This window comes from Cimex lectularius, unplaced genomic scaffold (genome assembly GCF_000648675.2).
Source record: "Cimex lectularius strain Harlan isolate CLEC.00 unplaced genomic scaffold, Clec_2.1 scaffold17, whole genome shotgun sequence".
NCBI lineage: Eukaryota > Metazoa > Arthropoda > Insecta > Hemiptera > Cimicidae > Cimex > Cimex lectularius.
In genome coordinates this window covers 1,706,277-1,724,816 of record NW_019392640.1, presented here as the reverse complement: position 1 = coordinate 1,724,816, position 18,540 = coordinate 1,706,277, and the positions used below count along the sequence as shown (strand labels likewise).

The 18,540-nt window shown below is 37.2% G+C and overlaps 1 protein-coding gene across 1 annotated transcript in view; it reads right to left on the bottom strand.

Moving 5' to 3' along the window:
- Nucleotides 1-3,157: 3,157 nt before the first annotated feature.
- Nucleotides 3,158-18,540, bottom strand: part of LOC106672277 — a 32,003-nt gene continuing 16,620 nt past the window's right edge. The window contains exons 2-4 of the mRNA XM_014403575.2: nucleotides 4,095-4,262; nucleotides 3,911-4,027; nucleotides 3,158-3,831 (exon numbers count right to left, since the gene is read on the bottom strand). Coding sequence (XP_014259061.1) covers nucleotides 3,745-3,831; nucleotides 3,911-4,027; nucleotides 4,095-4,262 — 372 coding nt within the window. The 3' untranslated portion in view covers nucleotides 3,158-3,744. The remainder of the gene's footprint in view (nucleotides 3,832-3,910; nucleotides 4,028-4,094; nucleotides 4,263-18,540) is intronic.

The following is an 18,540-nucleotide window of genomic DNA, read 5'->3' as shown; positions in this document are numbered from 1 at the left end:
TAAAAAATAAACAGCTTTGATTGATTATATCCTAAAAGCTCAGTAGCAAAACAATTCTGCTTGTTTTTCTGTTTGTTGCTTTTAGAACTTCCTTATATTCAAAATTTGACCTATTTATTAATGTATTATTCATAAAACATGAAATCAATGAAAAAATCATGATGTACTACTTATATCATGACCAGATGGATAACCTCAAAATTACATGATGTATATATTTTTTTAAGATGCCTTTTTGATGAATTTTCGGTGTTTACAACACCATCATAATCGTTTATACTTTGTAAAGTCTTTGTTTATCATGGTATGATCGCCATAAATTCAGCTGAAAAGCCATTCCGCATGTTTCAAACCACCATTTCATCTCTATTTTTACTTACTATTTACAAAATCGATTTGAACATTCCACCATACCTGATCTTTAGAAAATGGAGCCTGAAACACAAAATAATGATGACAAAAATCATAATTTGTGATGCTTTTATGATGACCAGATGGATAACCTAAAAACTACATTATGTATATTTTACTAAGGTGTCATTTTTGGCTGAGATTTCAGAGTTTATACCACCATCATAATTGTTTATACTTTGTAATGCCCCTATTAACGTGATATATACATTATAATCACTAAAAGCTCAGCAGAAAAGACCTTCCATTCGCTTCGGATTATCCTTACATGCCATTTTTGTTAGAAAGAAAGTCAGTCAAATATAATGCACTTATGAAACATGAAATCAATTATGACAAAAATCATGATACCAAATTGATGACCATATGGATAACCTAAAACTCAGATAATGTACATTTTCTCGGATGTCTTTATTGTCAAGCTTTTGCTGTTTTCATCACCATGGTAGGGTATGGTAAAAAAGGATACTAGGAAGCGGGGTTTGCGCTCCCCAGGCACTGCAGCCTTCTGGCTTATTGTACCTTCTTAGTTCCTTAGTTCAGTGCAATAGCTCAAGCCTTCTTCTTAAAACTATCAGGTCATTGACTGTCGCTGCTAAAATTTCATTCCCTAGATTTTTTTCATTTATTAGGTTAAATCTCCATTGAGCTGTTGCTTCGCGTTCAAAGGTGATATGGGTGGCTGTTTCCTCCTCCTCATTACATAATCTGCAAATGGGATCATCGTTGTAACTACATTATATATATTTTGCGTAGATGTTTTCCGAGATGCCAGTGATCGGTTAGTAGTCCTACCACTCCTCTGAGTTTAGCTTATTCCAGTTGCAGCAGAGATTTTGCAGGTCTTGGTGAGGGTTGTTTCATCATAAGTTTACTATGTTTAGCATCGCTAGAGTTTATCCACTTCTCCTTTTGTTTTATTCAGATCCGTTCTGCGATGGAGGATTCTATATTTGTTTTTGTTATTCCAAGTATAGGTTCAGGGCCTATGTATGATCTTGCAGATCCTCCTCTGGCCAGACTGTCTGCTTTGTTGTTACCCAAAATTCCCCTGTGCCCTGGTACCAAAGATATCATAAGGTTGTGTTTCCCCAGGTTTTGGACATTTTGGATAAATTCACTGACTAATTTTGATGTGATTCTTTTACATGCTAATGCTTTAATGGCTCATTGGCTATCAGATCTTATGAGGATTTTTTTGCCAGTGTAACCTCTTTTAAGATTTTCCAGAGCACAAGCATTGATGGCATGTATTTCTGCTTGAAAGACCGAAGTGTACTTCCCTAATGAGTTTGATTGCTCATGTTTTGGGCTTAGACAGAAAATGCCCGATCCGGTTCCTTCATTTGTTTTGGAGAAATCTGTATACCATATCATTGTATGATCTTATCTGATGCTTTCCTTTACAGTCCGTTGAGACTTATGTTGTAAAGAATCTTTCCGGGATCGTATAGTCAGTCCCTATTTCTAAGAATGGGTGTCTGATTTTGTTGATAATGGTTGTATGCCCGAATTTTTTAGTTCCTTTCCAATTTAATTGTTTCTGAAGCCTAAGTGAGCTTTTTCTAGCCTCTCCTTGTATGAATATTTCCAATGGAGGTAGGTTTAGCAGAGTTTTTAATGCATTTGTAGGGGGTTGTTCTCATTGCCCCTGTGATACATAAGTTTGCTAGTCTTTGTATGCTGCCTAATGTTTGGGTAGCTACTTTTTGTTGAGCTTTGAACCACCAGATTAGTGACCATAACAATTGTTTATACTTTCTAAAGTCCCTGATCATCACAATATGATCACCGTAAACTTGAAAGGAAAGCCCTTCTGCTTGTTAATAATGACAAAAATCATATGATATATCTACATGATAACTTAACAGCATATAATGTACATTTTCTAAGATGCATTTTTTTTTGCTATGTTGTAGATGCTCATATTACCATCACGATTTTTTATGCTTTGTAAAGTCCCTAATAATCCAGATGACCATCAAAATCTCTGGAAAAAAGACATTTTGCTAGTTTTAGATCATACGTTCATCCTAGACATTATTTATTACTACGATGACAAAACGCTGTGCAGTGTAATGAAACAACCAAAACTGAAAATGGTGAAATGCGTCTGATGGACAGTGCAGTGAGAATAGGCAGACCAAAATGATTACAGCTAAATTATAAATATAATGTGTTCATGAATCATAAAATCAATGATTTAAAAAAAAAACCTTAAAATATACATTATGTATATGCTCTAAGATGCTTTTATTCCTGAATGTTTATATCACTGATTATTGTGGTACAATCACCGAAAGCTCAGCAGAAAAACTCGTCAGACTAAATTTACATTCTGGTTTTTACCTATTACTAAAAAAAGTCATTTGATCATTCAAAAACTCATAATTGTTAGAAAAGGATTAAATATATTGTGTTGTTAAAACTTAAATCGATAAACTGATACATAACTCTATCGAGGGCAGCCAAATAACCAAAAAAATACATTATGTATATTTTCTAAGATTATGTTATTATTCTGGAATTTACGGTCACAAATTAATATAACTTTAAATTAGCTAATTATGAGAATCATTGACACTGTTTTTCTTGTAGTTTGATCTTTCATGATCATTTTGAACCGTATAACCTTTCAGACACCATCTTCTGTGATGGTTTGTGATGTCTCACCTCACGTATATCCCTGATCAAACATGTATGCTTTGTTATTGAATTGACGTTCACAGGAAACAGTACAAAAGAAAACAGTATAAAAATTATTTTAATTACAACACATACATGCAACATGTTATATAGTACATATTAATTTGCAGGCATACATCATTTAGATAATATGATACTGAATACTCATGGTACACACGTACGTTTACACAATAATCAAATATAAGCTATTATGTACATTCACTTGATGTTTGAACTAAACAAAAACTATTTTTAAAAAAATCAAGTCAGTTTGTTAAGATACAATTTAAATTAATACTGACTTTTCTTTAAATTGATGAATAAATTAGTATAATTAATTTTCTATATTACAAAAAATGAAATTCCATTAAAAGTAAGGTACAAGGCAATATTTTGATATTTTATTGTCTGTCAGCGTTAAAAACTGTTTAACATTTGACTGTAAAAAAAAATATATATATATAATAATTTTTAAATATTGCTTTTGTATTAAATTGTGTGAAATTTTATAAAAATATCTGTAAGTAAATATGATAAAATGTTTATTTTACAATTTGGCATCGGTTGCCATTGAAAAAAAAAATGCTCAGCTCAATGCTGAGAAATTATTTGCTTAATCTCCTATGTATTTTTGTTTAAAATAGGCTTTTATTGTGGAGTGGTAGATGATTTCCATTCAGCGTATAACAGGTACGTTCCAAACGCATATGCCAGAGCGTTGAAAAGACCAAATATCTTTAGAAACAAAAAATTTGCGATTAAATAAAAATTACTTAACATCACATTAATCACGTTAAAACAAAAAAATACATACCCCTGCTGCAATATTAGGCGACCGGTAGATAACCGAGTCACGTGAAGACCAGACAGACAGTTGGATAATAAAGGCGATGAAGTAAAGCACAGTGATTATCCCAGTATTCAAGACTTCCTGCAACATTTAATCCCATTGATTATCCGATATAGTTTCACTTGGGGGGGGGAGAAAAAAAACTCACAGTTAATATCCAGTTGATGGGAAGTGTAAGTGCTTCTTTTATAGAAAGGAGGTAGATGAAAACCCAGCATAGGGTAGAGATGAAACTCATCACAGCGACAAACAAAAACCAGTGGGTCCCCGTGAGGAGTGCAGGCGATGCGCATGCCATGCAGATTATACCCAGCAACTGAAATCAACAATAAACCTATTTTTTTAAACAGAATTATTCAAACTTTATTTTTATCTCTATACAGATTATTTTACATCATTCCCAAAATAGTTTGTTTGGCTATGGTGAGATTTTACTGAATTATAATTCGAGCCGAATTACAGTTTATTTTTGTGGATTTGTTCTGTTAATTGATTATTCAGTCTAAGATATTTTTTTGGGACAGAGGGATAACGGGTCACAACTTAGAATTCCGTTGTGGTACTGTTCGCCATGAATGAATAGCAATGGATAGGAAGCGATCCTTCTCATTTATACGGTTATTGACCTCATCCCCTTATATTATTATAATATATTTTTTATTTCTAAATTGTTAATATAATGATAATTAATTTATAGGATAAATTAAAAAAAAATCCTGAGATGAACATTAATGCATACCTCCTACCATAAATCATTAATGTAACAGGTTAAAAAAACATTATATTCAATATTTCTCTATTATTTGACCAAATTGTTGACATTTATTTAAAACAATGAAATTCTACTTCATCCAGTTCAGTCGAACTATTTCACAAGATTCCAAGGCGCCGTATGTTTCAAGACTTTCTCCAATTTCAAATCAAGTAAGAAAAAGAAAGTTTTGATGTTGATCTAATAAGGATTAGAGATTTAAGGCATTTTTACAAAGCGAGTATAGACTGACCGCGGGGGGGGGGATAATCAAAGCTATAAACGAAAGAAACAACTGTCCCCTGGGGGGTTGATGGCCACACGCGAGGCATTTAAAAAAAAAATTATTAGTCTATTGTTGCTCAAACGGAAAGTTGAATACTAAAAAGAAATTCAATCAATTTCCTAGCCTATCACACAAACAAGTATTTTTCCTTTTTCGTGTTGTCTGGAAGGGTCCTAATTCCAATGTTTGGTCGTTTCCAATTATTTTTGGTTTGCCAATCGGTGTTTTTGACCTGTCAGAGGTGTTTCGACTTCTCGCCATCTTCAGTTGTGTTTGTTCATGCCTTGACCTGGTTATAACTGACCAACGCTCCAATGTCTTACTTCTCTAGTTGGGTCGTTACAGATCATTTTGGTTTGCCTATCGCTGTTTATGGTTTGACAGAGGTATTACGACTGCTCGTCGTCTTCAGTTATCGGTTTCAGTTGGAGCCTCTCCATGCTTATTTTCCTAACGCATGTTCCCAATGTTTAAATAGTTTCGTAGTGTACGACAATTTTTGAGATGATGAGATATTTCGTTGAAATCTGCGAACCTGTAGTGTTGCAGTTTTCGGTCACTCAGATGCGTTTTGTCATTTTGCCGTATTAGGTGGTGGATCGGGGATGTAAGAAGGTTGTGGCACGAATAGTAACGCACGCTAAACAAGTAGAAAGGTTTGACTAAAACTCTTCTCCCCCTCATTAAAAGTAGTTTAACATTTACAGTAGATCGTCAAAAGTGGTGGATTACTATTGGTGCCTCATCTTGCTTATTTCCCTGACATGCACACAATGTCTAAATTCAGCAGTTTGCGATTATTTTGCGAGGTGGTGAGACATTTCGTTGAAGTCTGCGAATCTGTAATATATGTCTCTCAGATGCGTTTTGTCATTTTGCCGTATTCAGTGGTGAATCGGGGATATAAACAGGTCTAGGCATCAATTCAAACCCACGTTACACTACTAAATCATTTGGCTAAAAGTTTTTCTAGCCCAATTAAAAACGGTTTAACATTTTTAATAGATAATATCAAAAGTGGTGAATTCGGTGGATTCAATCGGTGCCTCAGCCTGCTTATCACCCTGTCGCACATCCCACAATGACTTAATCGTGTAGTTAGGTCGTTTCCGATCATTTTGTGAGGTGGTGAAATATTTCTTTGAAATCTACAAATCTTCAGTAACGTAGTTTTTGGTCTCAGATGCGGTTTCGGTATTTAGCCATATTCATGATATAATCAAGGATATAAGCTGGTCGAGTTAACACATCCACAACAACTAAAAAATGGGTTATACTTCAAACTTATTATACTTCACTTTTTGAATAATTTGAGTGTGATGAGTACCTTTTATTTATGTTATTTATATGTTAAGTTTCAAAAATTAAGTTACAACTAACGGTCTCCCCCAAAAAGTAAGCTTTTTTTCTCAGATCAGTCGGTGTTTGAACGTTTGAAGTAACAACATCGGAGGTTTTCGCGTTGGACGTTGGCTAGCGCCCAGTGGATTATATTTTTGTACCACGTTTTTTAAAAATATTATCTAACACTTTGTCCTTTGCCTTTGTCTCTTAATTAAAATGCTTAATTAAGCGATTATTAAATTTATTTAACATTCTTCATTAAATAAAAATTTGAAAAATTCTAGACCTATGCATTTCGCTCGAATCGGCGAAGTCAGCGCGCCTGTTCACACAATTGTTAATAAAAAGTTTTCCGGCAAATTTGCAGCATTTTATGTTTGCCAGATTGTCTGCTGGCGAGATTTTATTTTACAGCTCTCGACTCTCTACCAAATAGGGACAAAGTAGGACAAAGATGGTCAATTTCACCAACCACTTAACTTTGTATTCGATATCAAATTTGTCTAGCCACGAATACAAGCGTACTTATGTGGTAGTTTGGGTATCCAAAGACAATCACTCATCATCTACAAGACGTAGGAACAGTTAAAAAGAGCAGAGGTGCTTCGACACCAGCGTGGTATGAACTTAAAGCACTTGGTATCCACTGCCAAGGAATGGCACCCTTCAATTAGGTTGGACACATCGAGCAACCTTTCTTATGTGAGTTTACCTGGTCTGGGGGGTGAGGGCGGGTTATTTTCCGTCATTCTCACTGTTTTATCTTTGAAACGGATTTCTGTTCCATCTTCAGTGGTAAATAAGGGAAATAAACAGGGCAAGGCATCAACCCAGACCCCTCTACTGAAGATCTCAAAATTAAATGTTTGAAATAGTTTCAAATCAGTGCGGCGTTCATTTCTTACAATGGGGGCAGTATTGGACGATGTAATCTAAGAGGATTTTGCATCATATTCTAGCTGTTTTGGACAGTCAGACCGTTTCGACTCTCGGCATAAACAATGGTGGGTGAGGTACCATTAATCAGCCTTAGACGTATCATCTATTAGAAATTTTAAACCGTTTTTAGTTGAACGGGAACATATTTGGCCTAGTTGTTTAGTTGTTTAGCTTGGGGTGGCAGTGGCGCCTCGACTTGCTTATATCTCTGGCCCCACCACTGAGGAGGGCTAAATTCCGTCTGTTAGACCAAAAACAGCTTAAATACAGTTCATAGCATCGGATACTTCAACGAAATTTCCGCTATCACGATCGGATACGACTAACTACACGTCAGTCATTTGCATTGGCGCCTCGGCCTGCTTAAATCCCTGATTATACCAATGAATATGACTAAATTCCGAAACGCGGGTGACAGACAGAAAACTGCGTCAATAAACGTTCGCAGATTTAAACGGTTCGCCATCTCACAAAATTATCGGAATTGTCCAAACCTCAGAAATAAGATATTGAGGACGTGGGTCAGGGTGAACCACCAATACTAATCCACCACTATTGATTTGATCTACTTAACATATTCAACTGTTTTAATTGGGCGGAAAGAGGTTTAGCCAATTTTTTTAGTCGTTTTGTATTGGCGCCTCGACCTGTTTATAACCCAGACCACTAAGGATAGCAATATGCCGCAACGCGTCTGCCAGATCCAAAACAGTTCGATTACAAGTTCATCGCATCGCAGACTTCAGCTATATATTTCACCACCTAACAAAATGATCGGAAACGACAAAACTACAGAATTGATGCATTGGGTACGTGGGACAGGCTAATAAGCAAAGCGAGGCACCAACACAAACCCTAACTGAAGATGGCGAGAAGAACACCTCTGATAGACCAAAAACAACGATAAGAAAACCAAAATGTTTCCAAACGATCAACCAGCATTATTTAGAGATTAGGGAGGTGAGTCGGGTAATAAGCAGGGTGAAGCAGCAACTATTGACGACTATTGATATTATCTACTAAAAGTGTTAAAAAGCTTTTAGCTGACTGGAAAGTAGTTTAGCCTAATTATTTAGTTGTATAGGGTACATTTCTATTCATTCCTCGACCTGCTTATATCCCTGATTATATCAGTGAATATGCCGAAACGCGTGAGTTAGCCCTAAAAACACTGTGACTACAGGTTAGAAGACTTGAACAATATATCTCAACATATTAGAAAATATTCCGAAACGACCAAACTACAAAATTAAGAGATTAGGGAGATTGGTCGGGGTAATAAGCAGGGTGAGGCATATTATGCGAAATTGGTAAGCTGTTGGATATTCTTTGAAAAGATTACCAGTGGCAGGCGTATCAGGATGATCACATATGATAAACATACCAGCATACCAAATTTCATCATTTTTGTGTAGGCAATGTAAAATATTTTTAAAAAAACCTCTTGTAATTTTTACTTATAATGTTTATTTAATTTCTGAAAGGTTTCTTTATCAACGTGGATTTCACATAGCAAACTGAATAGAAAATTTATTTTCTTAGAGAGACCAAAATTTTGTGTAGAGGATTTTGCAACTACAATTACGAATCGAGGCATTGTGTCTAGGGTATTTTCGAAATTATATTTGCTGATCGTTTGCCCGGGTTTATTTATAATTCGGGAGCCAAGGTAGTGGCCCAGTCTGCTCAAAAAAAGTTTCGAACGAATACAAAAAACAAGCAATTCTAAATATCTACACAATTTCGGAACAGTCCGTTTTGGTATGGATTGTTGTGTTCTCCGACCATCTGGTACTTGCCGGTTTGGTCTGTCATAAACCTCCGGGCATCTAATCTCAGGTGGATTTGTGCCAGGACAGAAAATAAATAACGTAAAAAAATCCCCCTTGGTCAAGAGAGGTATTTGGAGTATTGGACGGAAGCGTGTACCGCTAGGAGTTCGGTGCGTGTTTGAACGGGACCGACTTTTAAGATACCACTCGGCGAGGACCGTTAGAAATAATGTACTCACATTTGGGTGGTAGGAAAAGACAAAGATCCGAACCAGATCCACTCGATCGGTGGTTTTACGTGTATTTTACTTTCTCATCTGAACCGTCGACAAGATATTTCCAATTTAAAATGTATCAAGTGGAAAGATTGAGCCTTTCATTGATGGTTTTTAATGCGCTGATAATCTGAAAACCCTCGACAAAAAACAGAGTTTATAAAAGAATTATAGTTCAATCATTTATTCTCAAAGCAGAACAAAATACATAAATAATTGATAATAAATAATATATACTGATAGGTTCGATTCATATATTGCATAGAATGATAAAAGATAATTATTTTAAGATAATTATTTTTTTAGTAGATAATACTTGATATTTATACCATAGATAACATAAAACAGCAAAAATTAGTGACTCTAATGATTTGACGACAGTTGTTTCCACCTTTGAAAGTAGGCTGTTAAGCAAGTTTAACTGACCTCACTCCCTTCTTAAGGAGGAATAGTGTCAGACACTTACATACAACTTTTTTCAATATGAAAAAGAAATTGACCTAAACAAAAACCAAACTATCGAACAAAAAGGAAGAATGTGTCATATTTTATGTACTAGTTTATGTATAATATATAACTGTATGGCGTTGATACATGAAGCTAAACGATTTGTCAAGGTTTTCTATAATAGATAGTTGTATAATTTTGAACTTTTGATTTTTTTTTTTGAGTTATTTAGTTTTAAAAGACACGATTATAAATCAAACTCTCTTAGGAGGGCCTGACGGAAGTCAGCGACACTAACGACCTGACCCTGGCATGGGTCCCTGGACATTCGTGGCTAGAGGCAACGAAAAGGTTGACATGTTGGCCAAACAGGGAACCAACATGGACTCTCTAGGTCCTGAACCCTACTGTAGCTTAAATCCTGCCATGTATCCATCTTAAAAAGGATCCTTAATGAGTCCAAAACCTGGAGGAACAATACCACAGCTATGAGGCACGCGGAGAGATTAATAGAAAGGCCATCCGCAAAACTTATAAAAGAATTACTGGAATACAACCGCAACCGAATTCTGGTTGGACTCCTGACATGGAACTGCTGCTTAAGAAAGCACATACACCGGATAGGAGTACAGACAGAAGAAACACTGTGCAGATACTGCCAGGAAGAGGAGGAGACCGCAGAACACATTTTACGTTTCTATGTAGGTGCAGGTTCTTGCAACTAGAACAGGAAAAACCACAAGAGACTAAGGAGCCGCAGGCAAAGCTATGGAGGTTGATTAACAACCGGAAGCTGGCCAGTGAGTTATAAAAAACAGGGGAGCACACACAAATTCAGGACGAGGTGCAGAAGGCCTTGTGGCCACCTCTTTTATCCCTATCCCTCTTAGTTTGGGTATTTTTCGGTCATCCTGATTCACCTATTCTGTCAGACGTGAGACGTGTTTCTGCTATCCGCCATCCTCAGTGATAAACCAGGGGTACAAACAGGTTGCTGAAGATGGCAGAATGTGGATTACGTCTGACAGTTAAAACAGCTTGACAAGAGGGGTTTGTGTAGGTGCCTCACCCTGTTTACAACCCTGATCAAGTCACGGACACTTTCCATTAATCGACTCTTTGGTACAAAACACATCAATAATTTGTGTTTCATGCCTAGTAAACTGCTCATTATTTGGTAATATGATGGATGTATACTGTTTTTAGTTATTTACAGTTTGGGGATTTTTGACCATTTTCAGCAGTTCAATTGAAATCTGAAATCTGCCGTAGAAAATGGCGAATGCATTAATATGTCTTCCATACCAAAACTGTCGGTATAAAATACGAGGTCCCGGCTCACCACAAGAGGAAAGCATGGAAAATCCTCCCTACATCGTCCGGTAAGCTGATAAGTATAACTTACATCATATTAATAGAGATCGATACTGCATTAGTCTGTATTTAAAATAACCCTGATCTACATCATCAATGTCTCAATTCTGTAGTTTGGTTGTTCCTCATAATTTTTCAATATAAGATATAAATATCATTATTTTTTTAATAATGATATTTCGTTGAAGTCTCCGAACTTTTAGTAACGCAGTTTTTTGTGTCTAAGATGCTTTCGTCATTTTGTAATATTCAGTGATAGATCGGGCATATAAGCAGGTCGAGGCACTAATACAAACTCTGGTTGACTACACTAAACAACTAAAATAAGTCTATCCCGTTCGATTAAAAACGGTTTAAAATGTTTAATAAATGATATCAATAGTGGTGCATTGCTGCCTCGCCCTGCTTATGACCCTAACCCAGCGTATTTAAAACGCAGGGAAAAAGAACCGCCCTACGAAGGTCTAACCGGCTAGGATCTATAGACCAAAATGATGCGAATTGAACAAATTACAGGTACATTACACCGCAGAGCTCATGAGGAAATCTGCAAAATGCTCTTAGGTACATCGTCCCGTAAGCCCCAGACAGTTGTTTATGAACATTGTAAGATTTTTTTTTTTAATCTTCACTGGTGGGTCTGTGTTGTTGACAGAAAATGGCAAAATGTCGAAAAGTGTTTGAAAGCCTAATAACAGTGAGCATGATATGCAACAAACAAGCTACTATATGTTCACCACCACGCAATCTTCAAAATGTTGCTTGATGTGTCCATGGTAATTGAAGGTAGCCTTGGCTCCTCATAGAGAGCATGGTTAACAGAGACAATCGTTTAGTTTAGTTAAATAGATTTCCTCTGACAGACCGAAAACATTGAGTTGGACCAAAATGATCAGAAAAGACCAAACTTCAGGTTCATCGACCCATAGACCTCACGAGGAAATTTCATAATTCAGTCAACAGAGATCAATCTGAGATCAAAGTTCACTGGTCGCTAAAGTGCTTAACTAGTCCGATAGATAGATCAAAAATTGTAGGAAAGGTGGACCAGGATGATTGAAACTACAAATCCAACACCAGGTAGGTTCGTACCTTAAGAAGGAATCTCCTAATTTAACTTTCTATTTGTGAACTGATGTCCCTCCGTCAAAAAAGTTGCTGGACATAAAAATTCTTGTTTTATTTTTTTTTCAAAGCATGGTATAAGGCTTTATCATGTTGTTGACGTCGTCTAGTAGTTGATGGTGTGGTACTATTAGTTTCACTGAATAGGCAAAACGCGTCTTATGGTCCAAAATAGCGAGAATATGCGGACCAAACTAATCAGAAATGTACAAACTACAGGTTCATCACACCGAAAACCTCACGAGGAAATTTCGTAAGTCAACCAGAGTCCTCGGATCAACTTGAGATCAAAGATCACCTCTCACTGAAAGAGAACTTTCAGTTGATCGTCCGGGATCAATGATGACACACACATGGTTTCACTGATATGCTTTTGGTTTAAAAACTGTTCTCAATCATCGAATGAGTCAGGATTTGATGAAAGCAAAGAGATACTACTGAGCATACTCTTTGTCAGGCTTCAGAGTTCGCCTAATTGTCTGAAGGCTTGTCGGTAATCGGTTTACCGCTAACTTCACAACACCTCATCTTTTAATTAACCTGGTGTTTTATTTACCGTCGGAACCGTAATTAAAGTAAATCGGAGTGGAAATTGCCCTTATCGCCTTGGCCTAAGTTGACTCTTTCGTTATCGCCTTCGTCTGCCTCCACGTCGCAACTTCAGGCGAAAAAACGCCTCATCTGAAGCTCTGACGGTAAGAATGCTGAAATGAAATCAGAAACGAGCAGACGTTGCCTATTTTACTGTTTTATACCAATGGATCGAATAATTCAACGCTGGCGAATTTAACAGACGCGACTCACAAAGGCGGTCCCGCCGTGGGAAATCGTTCGTCGTCGACATGTTTAAATTCCGCCTACGAAGCATATTTTAATGTTTATATGTGCTGGAATGGTTCTAATTCGAGCAAATCGCAAGATTAATTTAAAGAAAGTTAGTTCAAGTTGAAGACAAACGGCCAGTACGGATACTTTCTAAGGTGGAAGAATAAGTCATGAATTTAATAAAAATGTAAGGGGGGGAGAAATCACCCTCGATGTCAATTCAACACAACTTACATACCAAAATACAGCGAGGCTAGGCGTAAAGATCATCGGAAACAAACAAACGCTAGGTTCACCTCATCAAAGATAAATAAACATAAATAATGAAAAACTCAGGAAAACTTGCTAAAAAGAAGCATCGATAAGGGGTATTGGCACTGAGTATGTCCTTCAATCCACTAATCACACTAGCTAATCCACTTGAGCAAATGGTAACATACTGGGGTAAAATACGCGAAGAACGAAGAATCATTAATTAGGTTAATCCGTAAAAAAAAGATTTCTTAAAACTGCAAGAAAAACTATTAAAACAATAATGTTACTCGTCCCAAAAACAGCGAGGATAGGCGGACCAGGATGATCGAGACAAACCAAACTGTCGGTTTATCATACCCAAGATCTCAAGAAGAAATGTCGTGATTTTTAAATGAAAAATATTTTTATGGCCTTAACCCATTTAGAAGGTTTGATCCTCTGTTTTTTCTACAGGGTTATAAGCAAGTCTAGGCACCAACATTTACCCACAACTGATTCTCTTCTTCGCTTTTCTCAAACTGACCGGAAAACAACAACAATAAACAGACGCGCCTGACAGGCCAAAAACAGCTAAGACAGGCGAACCAGAATAGTCGAAAACGACCAAATTATTCATCATCCGCAGACCTCAAGAAGAAATCGCTTGGTTTTAATCGTAAAATATTTTCATCGATTTCTTCTCTTTTGATTTTCAAAGGTCAGGGTTAAAGCAGGTCGAGGCGTCAACACTTACCCAAACTGACACATTTTTTCAGTGCCTTAAACAGCGAGGAAGACCACTAAAACATACAGGCCTAAGCTAATAGTCACAGAAAAATGCTTAAGCGCGTCTGTCCGACCAAAAACAGCGAGGACAGGCGGACCAGGAAGATCGCAACCGACTCAAATACAGGTCGATCAATCCGCAGGCCTCAAGAAAAACTTATAATTTAACTTTTTAATTGTAAAATGTTATCACATCAGCGATACACGGGGAGCTTAAAACTTCAATTTTGTTTTCTACATAGCATGACATGGGTTGGATAAGCAGGTCGAGACGCCAACACCACTTCTGAGCACTAGATACCGACTGGTTTTGGTACATTTAGGTACTGAGCCATCATGTTTTTATGATATTGATAGTTTTTTTACCATTTGTACTACTGATGATGGCGCGCGTCTGACGAATCAAAATAACGTGGATAAGATGACAATCTAAAAACTTCTCGTTCTCGCCCTGCAAACTTCCAGAAGTAATATGGTAATTTTAATTATTCCCATGTACATGTCAATACTGTAAAAGATGTTAACGTAGTCAGGGGCAGGGTGAGGCACTAAAACAAACCAATTGAGTCCATCACTCTGAAAATATCAAGAAGAAATTATGTGCAACGAGTTTACTTGCAATTTGTACAATGTCGTCCATATATCAAATATGTAAATGCAGCACGGTACTCTAGAGTACCGAACATAAGATTTGCACGTTATTATAATGGACTCAGTGATGATGAAAGATCCGTTTGGTCTTTAATCCTTATGCGATGCCTTAAGCCTAAAAGGACTTCGGCAAATTCCCAAGAAATTTTGGTTTTCCCAAGGATTTCATCCACCTTTCTCAAGCCACTGTATTCACCATTGTTTAATCAACTTTACGTTTAATTTGTCTGCATTATGCTCAAGGTACGGTTCGAGAATTGTGTACCATTGTTTTTATGGATCTGCCCCTTAAAAATACGGTCTGGGTGTGCGTTAATTTTCAGTTTACCATTGTTTAATGTTTTCTAAACAGGAATGCCGAGTTTCTTTTTTGAAAGGAACCATGAAGAATCGATTGGTCTCATTTGAACGAATGTTGGGAAAGGAAATACAGTTCAGATTCCGCTTACAATTTAACAGTGCTTGTCGTTTTTCTACAATCGACAATTAAGATTTACATTTGTTGCCACGATTTTTAATGCATCCAACAAAATCAATTAACGACCAGGTTATTTTATCAACAGCCTGATCTGAATATATAAAAATAAACTCATCTCTCATCGCTTGGAAATTAAGGCCAAGGTTGTAGGTAGAAAAAGAACAAAGAGTTCCACGGTTATTCTCTTGCAAAATGCTTATGAATACAGAAACGTCCTAAACATGTTAAAAAGTGTATTTTAAACAAGCTCGTCCTTTATTTTGAGACGTTTCGATCTTGCCATTTTTCTATGTAAATTCACTCGTAGAAGATTTAGCATCAAGGAAGAAAAGCTGACACCTTTGCTTGGAATCGGAAGAAAAGTGTCGATACTTTCCCCATTCCTATCTTATAATTACTCATGTTTTCACGCAAGGTAAAGTCAAAGTTGCCGTGTAGCTTCCTCACTTCCATATCTTCCAGCCAAGCGTGTACTTCTTCGAGGAAGTCGCAATGATTGCCCTCGCCCAGGTCCGTTCTGCCTTTTCGACTGCGAACTATCCATTTCTCGTGTTTATACTTTCTTAATTATCTTTTTAGTTACATCACGTCTTATTTTCACGAACCCTCGTCCGTCCATTACGCAACTTCTTTTGTCTTTCAGCCCGTTTTGTATTCAAGAACTTCGGGACAAAGTCGTATATCGTTGGAATCTTTCTTGATATGCTTCTAAGCCAAGAGGTCTTTTATCTGAGACGGAAATGCTAAACTGCTTTCGTGTTTTCAGAGGTGACAACACGAAGAAAAAAATCCAGGTTTTATCCATCAAAGTTGCATCCATTTATCCATCATAGATGCAACATCTTTCAATTAATTAATCTTTATGTAAGGTATTGGTTGAATTAAAAAAGCCAGTGTCACGAGAGGGATTCGAACCCACGACCTTCGGCTAAATACGCCGCTGCTCTACCACTTGAGCTATCGTGACATGGATTTATATAATGGATACTTAGACCCAACCAGTAAACATAGCGAAAGGCCTAATCGCGCTAAATAGATCAAAAGAAGCGAGAGTAGGCGGACGAGGATGATGGAAACCTACTGACCCATACAATGTAGGTTCTACCTCCTAACCTATCTACTGGAAACAAAAACTGCCCAAACACGCTTGACATTCTAAAAACAGCGAGGATAGGCGGACCAGGTCGATCGATAAGGACTAAATTATAGATTGATCGCCTAACAATCTTCAAAAAGAAATCCCATAATTTAGCTTATATTTATAACACAACTTTAGAGCATCAAGTCAGTTACCGGACATTTTAGTTTCTTCTATAAACGTGACCACAGATCAGGGTTATAAACAGGCCAAGGCACCAACCCATAATCTAACACCCTTGAACTTTAGAAACAACCACTAACACAGAGCAATGCCTAAACACACACGACTAAAATCAGCGAGGACAGGCAGACCAGGATGATCGAAAAAGACTAAACTGCAGATAACCAACAGAATTCATGAATATATCTCATAATTCAACTTTCTATTTGTAATAGTTTCATATCATCGGCACACTTAGAGGAGTTTTTGTTTGTTCTCCAAAACATGGCAAGCGTATAAGCAGGTCGAGGCACTACTACCTACTACAGAACACGGCGAATTTGCCTTTGGTCCGTCGTAGACGTATAGGCATTATGTTGGCATTATGTCATACCTCTGAAGAAAGGGAAACGCGTCCGACGGACCAAAGTTGTGAGGATCGGAGGACCGGGATGTGCGGACGTCCAAACTACGGGCCCATCACCCCGCAAACCTCAAGAACAAATCTTTTGATTACTATTATGAAATATTTCCACTGCTTTCACACATTTAGAAGGCTCAAAACTTCTAGATTTGTGTCCTCTTCTGTTTTATTCTTTAAAGCGTGATCAGGGTTGTAAGCAGGTCGAGGCGTCAAGACATATCATCAAACAAGATAAGCAGAACAATGTTAACATAGATACAACATTTAATTTATCTCAAAACTGAAAAAAACTAACACAGAAACACAGAACCAACCACTAAATATAGAGGAATGCCTAAACGCGCATGACAGATATAAGCAGCGAAGATATGCGGACCAATGTTAAAGACAAGCTACAAATTCAGCACCAGGTAGCTTCGCACCTGAAGACACAATCTCATCCTTAAACTTTCTATTTGTAAAATAGTGTCATTCCTTAAACACTGCTGCTGAACATAAAATCTCTGGCAGGGGCTATAAGCAGGTCGAGGCAACAACACACATGTTGACTCTGAACAAAGCAAGATGCCGTCTCGTTTTAGTCCACCAGACACAGCTTTTAGCCATCATGTTGTCCATTTTATAGATGATGACAAGGACATATATGTATACATAGTATGGTTTTGTACCAAAGAATTTTTTTAAATGTAGTTTCAATATAGTGAGCGTTTCGATGTGCCTATCCTAGCTGGTTTGATGAGTCAGGCGTATTTGGAACTTTTGACACTCAACTGAGTCAAAAGGACAGGTATAAGCATGTCGAGGCACCAACACATATGCACCATTGAACAAGCGAAATGTCGATCGGCATAGGTCTGTCAGACACGTATAGTTTTTAGCCATCATGAAGATGACGAAACGCTTCTGATAAAACAAACAGCCTGAATAGGATGATCGAAAAATTGATGTCATGTAGCTACTTGGAAACAGTTACAATATCATATTTATTTTTCTCTGCTTCAATGGGATCTTTCTATTGTTTTCTAACATGAAGAATTGTTTGGTAATAGTTTCATTCCGCACGGATGCTGCGGGACGGAAACACAATTCTGATAAGTCGAAATTATTTCGCACCACTCTTTTACAGTCGACGCTAACGGTTTTACGAAAGAAGGAGTTAAACACGCGATTATTCAAATAACAAGTGCCTCGAAAGGCATTCCCGTGTCTGATTATAGGCCTTCGTACTGTATACAGAGTGGAAAAAGCCCAGCATAAAATAAACAGACAGCAGGAGCAGTGTCCCGGTCGGCGTTTCTCCGCGGACCTAGATGTCCATCGCACCGTCTCGTTCGGAAAAATAGAGGAAAATTTTACGAAATTTCATGTTCCCGGTCGTGCTGCTTGTCTTATTAACAAAGAAGAAAAAAAGCTCGACAATGGCGTTGTTGTTCCCGAAAGGGAAAATTGCAGGTGTAAGGTCAAAATTCGAAGGCTAAAATATAGACGCCTCGAAGAATCGGCGTAATGAATATCTTGAGATTCCATTTTGAATGGGGAAACGATTAGGCGAAGCCTGAAAAGGTCGAACGTCGGAGCTTTTT